Genomic DNA, 12,965 nt, shown 5'->3' on the forward strand with positions numbered 1-12,965 from the left:
TTGCTCAAAGCGTGCCAGATGAGAGTGAGAGAGCAGAAGGTCAGGAGTGATGGCAGCTAACAGCCCAATTAGTAAAAGTATCCAATTACTGAATTGCTTCTCAACAAAGACATTTACTGCGATTAAAAGTTTCGTGAAAGCGGCCAATCATATCTTGGCTATTTACTGATTCCTATGTACGCAATGGAGTTGAACATGTGAATATGACAGAGTACAACAACATATATTTTGATGATAAATAACTTTATAAAAATAGTATAAAATAATATATTTCTAACAATCTATTGCATTTTTCCAATGATTATGAGAACGCCAGTCTGAGAATGCAGATGACTGCCTCCAAGCAAGACAGCAACGCCTACCAGCATAACTAATATGAAAAATAAACGGTGAAACAGGGCAACAACATATAAACATATCGGAAGCCATATTGAAGAGGAATCATGAGTTGCCTTCCCTCTGCATCTATGATGACAACAAAACTTCCAGCGCAGAATGAAAGCAGCCAGTAGTTCTCGAAGGAACGTTCTAGAACCATGATGATGAGAATCTCCAGCAGACAAGAACTCGTAAATCATATCAAATGACTGACTGTCTCCCGGGGCACCTGAAAGTAATAACTGTCTTACGGTGACCACATCAATAACTCTCTGGGCCACCATATCATAACTACAACTGAATTCTTCAGGATAATACCATAAAGACGACCGAGGTCATAGCCATAGGTGTTCTGGTGAACAAAAGCATTGTTATCTTTTATGAGCTCAAGTGTTGCCACAGGTAACTTTGTAGAAATCACTACATAGCAATCCTACAACTCCCGACAATCCTACAACTCCCGACAATCCTACAACTCCCGACAATCCTACAACCGCAGTACATACTTCAACTACCATGTTTGATGTAAGCCTATATTCTTAACAAAATGCTTGCAAAGGAATCAATAACCGATGCAGGGGAGGTAATTGTAATATTTAACACAGTGAGCCACCCACATCCAGGTTCGTTGAGTGCAAATGTCCAACTTGGTTGAAAGAATAAGATTACAATAGCACCCAATGTGCCTAAGGGCTCTGTGGGTCGTGCCTAAGGGCTCTGTGGGTCGTGCCTAAGGGCTCTGTGGGTCGTGCCTAAGGGCTCTGTGGGTCGTGCCTAAGGGCTCTGTGGGTCGTGCCTAAGGTCCCTATGGGTCGTGCCTAAGGGCTCTGTGGGCCATGCCTAAGGTCCCTATGGGTCGTGCCTAAGGGCTCTGTGGGCCATGCCTAAGGTCCCTATGGGTCGTGCCTAAGGACTCTTTGGGCCGGCAGTAATGACAGGGTAAAAGATATTTCATCTATTTCATCAACTGGTTCGAATTCAGGACCCCCCCCGTTGCTCGTTGAGAGGCCTAGCTATGATAATCACAGGCCTGTCCAAGTCTGAGCCTTTACATATTCATTAAATATTGTATAATATTTTGTGATAAATAATACAATTGTGCAATATAATTATTTACTACCATCTGATAAAATCACGATGTGACACTCGCATGACCTTATGAGTACAGTCGTACCTTGGCATAGGAGCTTAATGCGTTCTGAGACTGAGCTCGTATGTCAATTCTGTCATATCTCAAACCAAATTATCTTATATAGAACAACTAAATACAAATTTATCCGTTCCCATCCCAAAAAAACTACCTAAAAACAGGATCCTACAATGTAATCTTAATTGTTCTAATGCATCACCTATGCTCATACAAAAACATACATGTAGATCTATTTAGTGGTTAGGATCTGTTATAAAATATAACACTATTACATACAGTACTGTATGGAGTTCTTACCTTTGAGACAGATGTAGCGGCTAACAGCATTGTGAGAGAGACTTGATGGCAACACATTCAGTATACTTTTAGGACACAACGTAACGTAACATAAACTTTAAATTTAACCTAAATAAACTTAGCTTACTACAAATTTTAGCGTTATGCTAAACTTAGTGCTAAGTATTTTTGCTTTTTCAGTTTTTTACATTTTTCCTTCCAGATTGGTTATTTTTGTCTTCCTTATACGTTCACCTTCAGCTGACCTTTAAAACTTTCAAATTGATCCGATGAGGAAGACCGAGCGATGCTTTACTCATGTTCTTGTAAGCGGCCACCTAGCCACTTTGAGAATCATCCCGGATGCTCGTATCTCAAAACAGCAATTTGCTCAGAACATTCTTCCTGTCTCAAATTTCTCGAAGATTGGGACACCAGCATGTAGAGATATGATTGTACATTATTTAGTAGTGAAGACAGCTCTGTTTCTAAATACATTTAATTCAAAAAATTCAAAAAACAGCAGTCGCTCCTATGCTAAGAGATCATTGAGACCCAGCGCTGGTCTACCATCATTCAATCATACAAACTTACACCAGGTACATGACTAAATCTAGAATCGAGGTTGTAGATACTGCTGAAAGTAACTGTAACTAGTTGCAAGTGTAATCTATCTTGCACTAGTACATATAAAATATGGATCTACGATTGGACAGAACCTTTTGCATGCAAAACATCCACATATTTGCCAAAGACCTATGCTGAATTAGAAAGAGTTGTCTGCCCTAAACACTTTTCCTTCCATGGCCTAAAGAGCACCAGAGTTGAAAGCCAACGCAGTTAATGATTTTCAAGGTCCGACAATGAAGAGATATTTACCTGCATAGCGCTTGTACTACTTTACGTATGGGTGACTCAACAGTTCCTCTATACTGCCCCTCTCTTTGTAATTCCTTTGGAAACACAGCTAAAACAAATATAATGTCTCCTGGAACAGGTAGCTGAACTAGCTAGAGGTCTCGTTAAACCAAATCCAAATGAAACAATCTGTTAACACCATGTTGTTAACACCATGTTGTTAACACCATATTGTTAACAACATGGTGTTAACAACCTGGTGTTAACAACCTGGTGTTAACAACCTGGTGTTAACAACCTGGTGTTAACAACCTGGTGTTGACAACCTGGTGTGAACAGCCTGGTGTTAACAACATGGTGTTAACACCAGGTTGTTAACACCAGGTTGTTGAGCAGAGTCTGTTATGTAGAATCACCTAATGTCAATTAATTTGAAGCATGAGTTATCTTGTAACTGGCTATCAAGCGTACCATAAAGTGTACCCGCATACAGAGCAAGTGTAGCATGAAGTGTACCTGCATACACAGAAAGTGTACCATAAAGTGTACCTGCATACATTGTCAGTGTACCATAAAGTATACCTGCATACATTGTAAGTGTACCATAAAGTGTACCTGCATACATTGTAAGTGTACCATAAAGTGTACCTGCTTACATCGTAAGTGTACCATAAAGTATACTTGCATACATAGTAATTGTACCATGAAGTGTACCTGCATACATTGTAAGTGTACCATAAAGTGTACCTGCATACATCGTAAGTGTTGCATGAAGTGTACCTGCATACATTGTAAGTGTACCATATTGTGTACCTGCATACATAGTGAGTGTACCATAAAGTGTACCTGCATACATAGTAAGTTTACCATAAAGTGTACCTGCATAGGCCTACATTGTAATTGTACCATGAAGTGTACCTGCATACATTGTAAGTGTACCATAAAGTATACCTGCATACATTGTAAGTGTACCATAAAGTGTACCAGCATACATTGTAAGTGTACCATAAAGTATACCTGCATACATTGTAAGTGTACCATAAAGTGTACCAGCATACATTGTAAGTGTACCATAAAGTGTACCTGCACACACTGTAAGTGTACCATAAAGTGTACCTGCACACACTGTAAGTGTACCATAAAGTGTGCCTGCATATTTAGCCATGATATGAAAAACAACTCAAGGTTTTGACCTATCATTCGCTGACAGGTAAAAGAAATTTCACGCTATTGTTTAGGGCACCCGGTACATGAACCATATATATAAAACGTGCAAAAAACGATAATTGAATTTTTCAGTTATCCTACTGAATGAAGCTAATCATTGTCAAGGCAGATGAAGGGCTGTCAACAGTTGCTTCTCCTTAAATCATTTTTTAGAAAACTACACTTTCAAAGAGCTCGTAGATTTCTAAAATTTTTTTTAGCGATGTGTGGGCGAAGCTTGTCATTCAAGATCAAGTCTAGGGCTGGTTTCACTGAACTTTATCAATGCCTACACGAATATACCAATTCAATGTTCTGCACATACATCGGCCCCTGCCGTATGACATTAATTCATTCCGGTGTTGTCATCGTAAGGCGAAGATGTCATATAGAGAGATATAGAAACCCATAGTAATTATCTAATGCAAACACCCACTGGTAAAAACATCAAAATTACTGTACCTACTGTACATATTACAAATTATTAACAAAATATAATTCTAATCTTAGTAACTATACCTACTAGTAACTATACCTACTAGTAACTATATCTACTAGTAACTATACCTACTAGTAACTATACCTACTAGTAACTATACCTACTAGTAACTATACCTACTAGTAACTATACCTACTAGTAACTATACCTACTAGTAACTATACCTACTAGTAACTATACCTACTAGTAACTATACCTACTAGTAACTATGCCTACTAGTAAATATGCCTACTAGTAACTATACCTACTAGTAACTATACCTACTAGTAACTATACCTACTAGTAACTATACCTACTAGTAACTATACCTACTAGCAACTATACCTACTAGCAACTATACCTACTAGTAACTTTAGTGTATTTAGTGGTTATGAACCGCAATAAAATGTAACATTACATTGTATTACATGTGTAGTAGGTACCGTGGGGATTTCTTACCTTCAAGATAGACACATAGATAGTATAACATAAACTTTGAATTTAAATTTAATTAATTTAGCTTACTAAACACTCAAATCTGAGTTGGTATATATTTTACTAATCAAAACTTTAATTTTGTAACCTAACTGTTTACAGTTCCATTATCACTGTAACTTATAATAAATAAAGCTAAACTGAGAACAAAGTATATCTTTCAGGCGTTGTGGGAGGGATTTTGGTGAATATCATAACAGCATCTTTGTAATTCTGACGTATTCAGCACACCGACTGCCAAATTTGAATTCTAAGAAAGTTTTTGGTTGATGTCATATGACGTGGAAAAAACTTTGTACGATGGGGATGAAAAAACAGCGTGTGTGACATTGGAAGGCAAAAACAATAAGAGAGCCATCGTAACCAGGGTGCAATGTACTTTTGTACTATTAGCAAACGAATTTTACTCCAAAAATAGATTGTGATTGGTTGAATTATTTATGAACTGGTGCTAGCCATCTTGCTCACACTAACGGGCGCAATTCGTTTTTAGGTCACCAACTGATTTGTCGAAACCGGAGTGTTTTTTGAGCTGTAGATGGATGTACATTTGAGCCAACTACCAAAAGCTGATGGTTCAAATTACCTGAAATTAGGTGATTCCACATAAGAGACTTTGGTTAACAACATGGTGTTAACAGATTGCTTTATCTGAACACGGCATAACAGAACCTTTCAAGTAAGCCTGCATTGCGTAGCAAGAGGAAACAACTCCAAAGCAATAGCTTTTACAAAACTTTGCTATTGTATGACAAGCTTCATGCTGCCAGTGCAAACACCTGCTGAGTTAGTCAATAGCTCAATGCCGAGGTGAGTCATGGCACCCCACGAGGCAAAGGAAGGTAAAGAGGCCAAATGAATCATCAGATCATATGATGCCGCTGTCGAAGATGAAGGAATTATATCTACCTACTCGCTTGCACAATTTCCCCAAGCTATCTGTGCAGGACTCTAGAAGCAGGCGACTATCGAGCTGTCACATCACTTGCGAAATACTCATGGAATGTTGGCAGCCACCAATAAAGCATATTGCCAAGCTGCCTCTTAGTACATTTGTAGTATATAGTTGCATTATGTGAAAAGGTCATGTAATCTTTCACGCAGCATTCATCAAGCCTTTCACAATGGGATATGAACTTATCTCACCATAGCCTGTCCATAGCCTGACTCCTTTATGATGAATGATAGGAGAATCTGAGGGCTGCCACTGCTGCCATTCGCTAGACTAAATTTTATCAACATAACTTTATAACTTGGCCCGTTTTCTCTTGCTTGTATAGCGAGAGCTGAGAGCTAAACAGACAACAAGCCTTGTCTTCTGGCAAGAGATGTACCGATTAGCCTCATTTTTTACTTATAAATCTGGTAAACAGAACTAATTCCAAATGTGCGGCTTAATTTCTTGAAGTGGAAGCATTTGGAAGCCCAAAATACCTGACAGGTTTTGGAAATTTTTTCTATCCAAGTAAAGGAAAGATAAATAGCGGTTGTGAGCTGGTTATTTCCATATACAGCAGCACTCCGAGCAAACTGAATCTGGATGCGCTATGGAAGTCACAACAGCCTAGATCAATAGCTGTGCCAAACCTCTCTCCAGTAGAAACGTGTTTACATAAGAACATGGTTGACCGGTTTCCTGTTCCTTCCGGTCATGTATTGACACTCTCACGTTTTTCACTTGGCGCCCACACATTTTTGCAGATAAAGACCAAAAATATTTACTTAGTCTGTTGCGAAACAATATTTTCAATGTAATAAGTAAGAAAGGAGGAAATAAGCGTGTAATCTACAACCGGTCTGGAACTATCCAGGGGACTTTCTAGCGCTGGGTTTTTCCGTAAATGAACAATGAATTAAAGAAATGTTCCAGATAATGCTTATAGTTCAACTTTATCTCACGATCTCTACTAAATTTAGCCACTTTTTAGAATTGAATCTCACGCGTGTCAGTACGCTAGTTATATTCAAGAAAAGTCAGACAGGTTCTGAGTCTATGCTGAGGTTCTGAGCCTATGCTATGCCTATGGTTCCTATGCTATAACTATAGTTCCTATGCTATGCCTATGGTTCCTATGCTATGCCTATGGTTCCTATGCCATGCCTATAGTTCCTATGCCATGCCTATAGTTCCTATGCTATGCCTATGGGTCACAGCGCTATTTTTGATGCATTTTAAAACTGCCGAGCAGCTAGGAGCAATTTTTAACATATAAATAGTTCCGACTGCTTTATTCTTGGCAACTTGAAATCCTCCGAAAAATAGGATACGGTTGATACAAAAGCATTTATCAAGACAGGAATCGCTTTCTCCTGCAAAATGTTAAATAATTCTACACTGACGGTCAAATTCAAGATTGACTTTATTCTAGCAGACATCAGATATCCGGGTTTAGTAAAACGCAGGACGGCGTGATGAATTGCGTGACGCTGTGTAATGGCTAAAAGCTGTGTGATGTCTAAAAGCATGCCAGATCATCATAAAATTGCTCCCAACAGCTTACCAGATACATTTTAAGTAATATCTCAACAAACCAGTGATTTTCTTTTCAAGTTTAAATTATTTTCAAGCTAATACAGGTCGAAAGTTTTTTTTTCAAGCATTTGTGAATATGACTCCCGACAATTTCTAATAGATTTTAAAGTGTTATTAGCTAGGTTAAGTACATTTTGGACCAATTTCGACCCTAACATATTTTCCTAGTTTCAGAAAAATCTTAAAAAACTAGAAAAATACATGAGGGTCAAAATTGGTCCAAAATGTATTAAAACTAGATAATAACACTTTAAAATCTATTAGAAATTGTCAGGAGTCATATTCACAAATGCTTGAAAAAAAACTTTCGACCTGTATTAGCTTGAAAATAATTTAAACATGAAAAGAAAATCACTGGTTTGTTGAAATATTACTTAAAATGCATCTGGTAAGCCATTGGGAGCAATTTTATGACGATCTGGCATGCTTTTAGCCATTACACAGCTTTTGGCCATCACACAGCGTCACGCAATTCATCACGCCGTCCTGCGTTTCATTAAACCCAGACATCTGATGTCTGCTAGAGCTTTACTCTGCCAGACATGAGCTGTTGTGTACGTGTGAGAGTACATGAGTACCTGTAGGGTGTCAGTCAGGTGTGGCTCCCCGACATCTGGCATGTCTATCATGTGCTGGTCATTGGTTATAGCTGTGACCTTAGCAATGAGTGAGGAGAGAGACTGAAACGGTGTACTACCGTAAGTCATGTAATAGAGAATACAGCCCAGACTCCATACGTCTGCCTTCCTCCCAACCTGAAAGTGAGAGAACGACGTGCTTTGCGGGCGATGAAGCAAGGATAATGATAACAGGAAAGGCCAGATTTTAAATCATGACAGAGCGTACCATTTGGAAATTTTTATCATTGTGGGATCGTCTTTGTTCAAGATACAGTAAACGCTTCTATAATATAAACCTCCTTTTACATAAATTCTAACGTAAAGAATTTATGTTAAGTTTTTGTTTCGTGTTATGTAAAAAATTTCATATAATATAAAGCATCAAGTCGGTGCTTGTCCTCAAATTCGATTTGAGTAATGAGAATTTCATAAATAACATTAAAAACATTGTTTTCTCTCTTGTCGTACTTGAGAAAGAAAACGGCATCTAGTGGTATATTTATTATATAGACTAGTACCCCGGTAGTCTAGCGGTATATCTATTATATAGACTAGTACCCCGGAAGTCTAGTGGTACATCTATTATATATACTAGTACCCCAGTAGTCTAGTGGTATATCTATTATATAGACTAGTACCCCGGTAGTCTAGTGGTATATCTATTATATAGACTAGTACCCCGGTAGTCTAGCGGTATATCTATTATATAGACTAGTACCCCGGAAGTCTAGTGGTACATCTATTATATATACTAGTACCCCAGTAGTCTAGTGGTATATCTATTATATAGACTAGTACCCCGGTCGTCTAGTGGTATATCTATTATATAGACTAGTACCCCGGTAGTCTAGTGGTATATCTATTATATAGACTAGTACCCCGGTAGTCTAGTGGTATATCTATTATATAGACTAGTACCCCGGTAGTCTAGTGGTATATCTAGTATATAGACTAGTACCCCGGTAGTCTAGTGGTATATCTATTATATAGACTAGTACCCCGGTAGTCTAGTGGTATATCTATTTTATAGACTAGTACTCCGGTAGTCTAGTGTGCCATGAAAGATCGTCTGGTGTGTCGATAAAGCGCAGACAATAAGTAGCTGCACAAGTATTCAGAATTATCACAAAGCAGTTGATTGCGGCAGGTGTTAGAGTGTAGGTCTACCGAGATGCTGCTATATTTTTGACTATTTTAGATAGATTATTGTTTTACTTTATTTTAAGACATACATTTTTCTGCATCGCAGATCTTGCTGGGTAGCAGAAAGTTCGATTTAAATTGACATTGAAGACATGCGCTCCCCTTAACGTGAGATTGCCGCAATCATGACCCTAAACGAGGTGAAGCTGATATGAAAAAAAAAAGAAAAGTTGTTGATAAAACCGACTGATTTAAAACTAATTTAAAGCGACAAGCATTAAATTATTAAATTAAATATTAAATTTTACAGTTATTAAATTAACAAGTTAAGTTTTGTTATTCTTTTTTGAAAGAACAACGGAGTGAGTTTGGGCAGATGTTAGAACGTATTAGACAATTAAACGTATTTTACTGTTCATATAATGTATAATCCTTTCAACCTAAACGTTTCCAGAACAGATTATTTACGTTATAGGATAATCTACTGTAGTGTACTTGGCAATTATTACAATTTTCTCCAATAACCATTGAAATGAATGAATAAGGTGTGGACCTCAACACAACTGTCTCTGTCTATGAGCATAGATGGTGATAACAGTTATAGTCTAGAACAGTGGTTCTTAACCTTTTCAGTGTATTTCCCACTTTGACAAACCACACTTCGAGATTTCCCCCTCTCTAGCAGCCGAAAATTGTGGTATTTTTGCCACTATCAGATTGCAGGAGGAGGCTTTTCAGATATCATTTTGCCATACAGTCAAAATGAATCAATTATTAATTGAACTGTGACAGAAATCATATTTTATGGTTAGTTTGTCATGATATACTTTTTAATTATGGAAAAATAAAGTTCAAGATAAACACAACAATAGAGTAATTTAATTATAATAAAAACAGCACAGTACAAAGTTAGCAGTCATGATCTTAGTGGGCTCTCTGCTGCTGTTTATTTTTTACTAGCTCTGGTATGTTTGGTGTATGCTTGTGCGATGCCTCAGTAGTATGGTAGTGACGCATAGCTGATGCAATGTAGACTAATTATCCAATAAGCTGCTCGATACATCACCAGGCTTGGTTTCCGTATTTATACAGTTTTACCCACAATAAAAGCATGTATCTACACCATGTATGTGGTGAAAATACAGTACAACAGCTATATCATTGCAATGCGCGTAATCAATACTCTCAATCTGAAGCTTGAGAATTTCCCACCTCAAATTTCCCACTGGTGGGAAATTTCCCACTGGTTAAGAACCCCAGGTCTAGAAGTTTCAAGAGAGGTATGGTGACCCTAGAGGTATAGCGGAAGAGATGACCATATGACAGAAGAAGAAAGAACTGCTTGGTCTATCCATTAGATGGCCTACTAGTTTTAGAATGTATAAATCTTTGTTGAAAATCGTGATTGAGAACATAACGAATGGAACCGTGTAACCGTAAAATATGAAACTCGATAACCTTAATTTTCAGATTTCAGTTCTGACTCTTGTAGAAGCTCCTTACAGACTTTGGTTGCATCCACCGCGATATGCACACTTTACAAGCATCAGGTTACTGTATGTCCAAACTTAAGACATGACAGGAAAGCGAGTTCAGCTTATACAGGCTACTAGCTGTGCCACCCGGCGTTGCCCGGGTAATAAAAAGTCTTTGGTCAGAAAATTGATTGATATTTAACATATAACAACATTTGCCTTTCACATACTACATATCATGAAAAATGTGTTTTGTGTAATTGAAATAAATTAAGAGAGAAAATAAAAACAACTGTAAAGGTTTTCAAACAACTATTAAACTTTATATCATAAGAAAAATGCTTCGTGCAGGTCAAATAAATTAAAACAATTAAAACGACTATAAAGGGTTTAGATGTAAATGTGAAATAATTGACAAGTAATAGCTAAATTAAGTCTGTTTTGCTACGATTACAATATGAGATGATTCGGTAATAATACAATTAGTACGAACTGAAAAAACAAAATAAAGATCCTGAATATATGTAGAATTAATAATAACAATTCTTGCATAGAAGTGTGTGTGTGTATATAAAAAAGGTTACTGTTCCACCAGAAGCTACCCATCAAAACTTTGAATACGGCGATACGTAAACAATATAATTGTCCGCTCGAGAAGAATTGACTTTGATACCAGATATAGTAATCGAATCTTACGAAAAATATTCCTTAAAAGGGACGTCATAACGCGTGGCCGCATCGGTAAAATAATCAGCGTGCGCTACAACTATAGCCGAAATGACAGATCCATAGACATACTTTGAGAAATATATATATAGATGGATGATATCGATTGAGAGACCTTGAGAACTAACGATGAAAATCAATGTAAGTGGATAAAAGACTGGTAAGGATACTATACTGAACCAGAGCTTGAACTGGTGATAATCAAACATAAATATTATTGATATTAATGAACTTTCTGTAAGCAAAATTAATTGAAGCAAAAAGTTTACGCGTATCAGCGTTTAGGGAAAACACGAGGAGACAACTATCATAGCTGCAATCGCTTCCTGGTCTCCAGCTCTTATTCAGAATGCATAAATTATGAGGAAAAGGCAAGACACAAGGTCCTGAGGCTAGGAGAAAGGACAAACTCTCATGAGTATTCAAATAACTCCTTTTTTTATATATAATTAAGTAGATGTTATTTTTCAGCATCTAAAGTTAACAAAGAGTTGTCTTCTCAAACAGTAACCTCTACAAACAAGCATTGAATGCATTTAGTTGTTTTACTGTTGCAGATCACTTGAACGCTATTTCGTGAATCACGGTGATTATCATTAATACTGCCAATGCAACTCTCTGTTTACGGATATAAACCTTTGGAAATACGCAATTTGATGAGTCGAATCACACAATTGCCTAACGAAAACCGAGTTCAGACTGAGTTTTATGGCTTTGTACTTTGTTAACACAAAAAATGCTTTGAGGTCAGCATAGATAGAAGTGACGGCGTGTAACAAACAACAGACTATCAAATAAACCGTAGTCACCTTGTTTATGATTACTAAACAGGAATATGTTCTACGTGATAACCAACAGTTAATCCATTAATACAGAGGTCAATGTCAAGGTCAATGTGGTTTCACAACACGTGCGCTGATGTACTTGGTATTTCTGGTTTCAACAACATCCTCTATGGAATAGGTGTGTGGCTAGAGACTATGTGTGTGGCTAGAGACTATGTGTGTGACTAGAGACTAGGTGTGTGGCTAGAGACTATGTGTGTGGCTAGAGACTATGTGTGTGGCTAGAGACTATGTGTGTGGCTATGGAATTGGTGTGTGGCTATGGAATAGGTGTGTGGCTAGAGACTATGTGTATGACTATGGAATATGTGTGTGGCTATGGAATTGGTGTGTGGCTAGAGACTATGTGTGTGGCTAGAGACTATGTGTGTGACTATGGAATTGGTGCGTGGCTATGGAATTGGTGTGTGGCTAGAGACTACCTGCGTGTGTGGCTATGGAATAAGTGTGGTCTTGTCTGGTGGTGAAGTATGCTATGAATAACCTCTTCCGTATTATCCTTACAATACGAAATCAAACTGCTTTTTGTAGTGCTGTTAGTGGTACGTAGAATTGTTGTTATATACCTGGATATACGTATACGCGCAGTGAAATAACTTGGCAAGTCATGGTTGTAATAGAACTCTATAAATGGCATTTAGTAAAAAATGTTTTTCTTTCAAATTGGTATGTCAACGAGCAATTTTTACATTGATTTTCTAAAATTATATTGACTGGTTTCATAGTGCAGGAAAAAACTCAAGCCAATACTGTGTAAGATGTTAAAAAGAATTCGATGTTTT

At 37.5% G+C, this 12,965-nt stretch overlaps 1 protein-coding gene across 1 annotated transcript in view; it reads right to left on the bottom strand.

The window, feature by feature from the left end:
• Positions 1-204: 204 nt before the first annotated feature.
• The window catches only part of LOC137404211 (uncharacterized), a 44,587-nt gene continuing 31,826 nt past the window's right edge, over positions 205-12,965 (bottom strand). Inside the window, exons 12-14 of the mRNA XM_068090372.1 lie at positions 7,953-8,129; positions 2,684-2,771; positions 205-607 (exon numbers count right to left, since the gene is read on the bottom strand). Coding sequence (XP_067946473.1) covers positions 2,700-2,771; positions 7,953-8,129 — 249 coding nt within the window. The 3' untranslated portion in view covers positions 205-607; positions 2,684-2,699. The remainder of the gene's footprint in view (positions 608-2,683; positions 2,772-7,952; positions 8,130-12,965) is intronic.

This window comes from Watersipora subatra, chromosome 9 (genome assembly GCF_963576615.1).
Source record: "Watersipora subatra chromosome 9, tzWatSuba1.1, whole genome shotgun sequence".
Classification (NCBI taxonomy): domain Eukaryota; kingdom Metazoa; phylum Bryozoa; class Gymnolaemata; order Cheilostomatida; family Watersiporidae; genus Watersipora; species Watersipora subatra.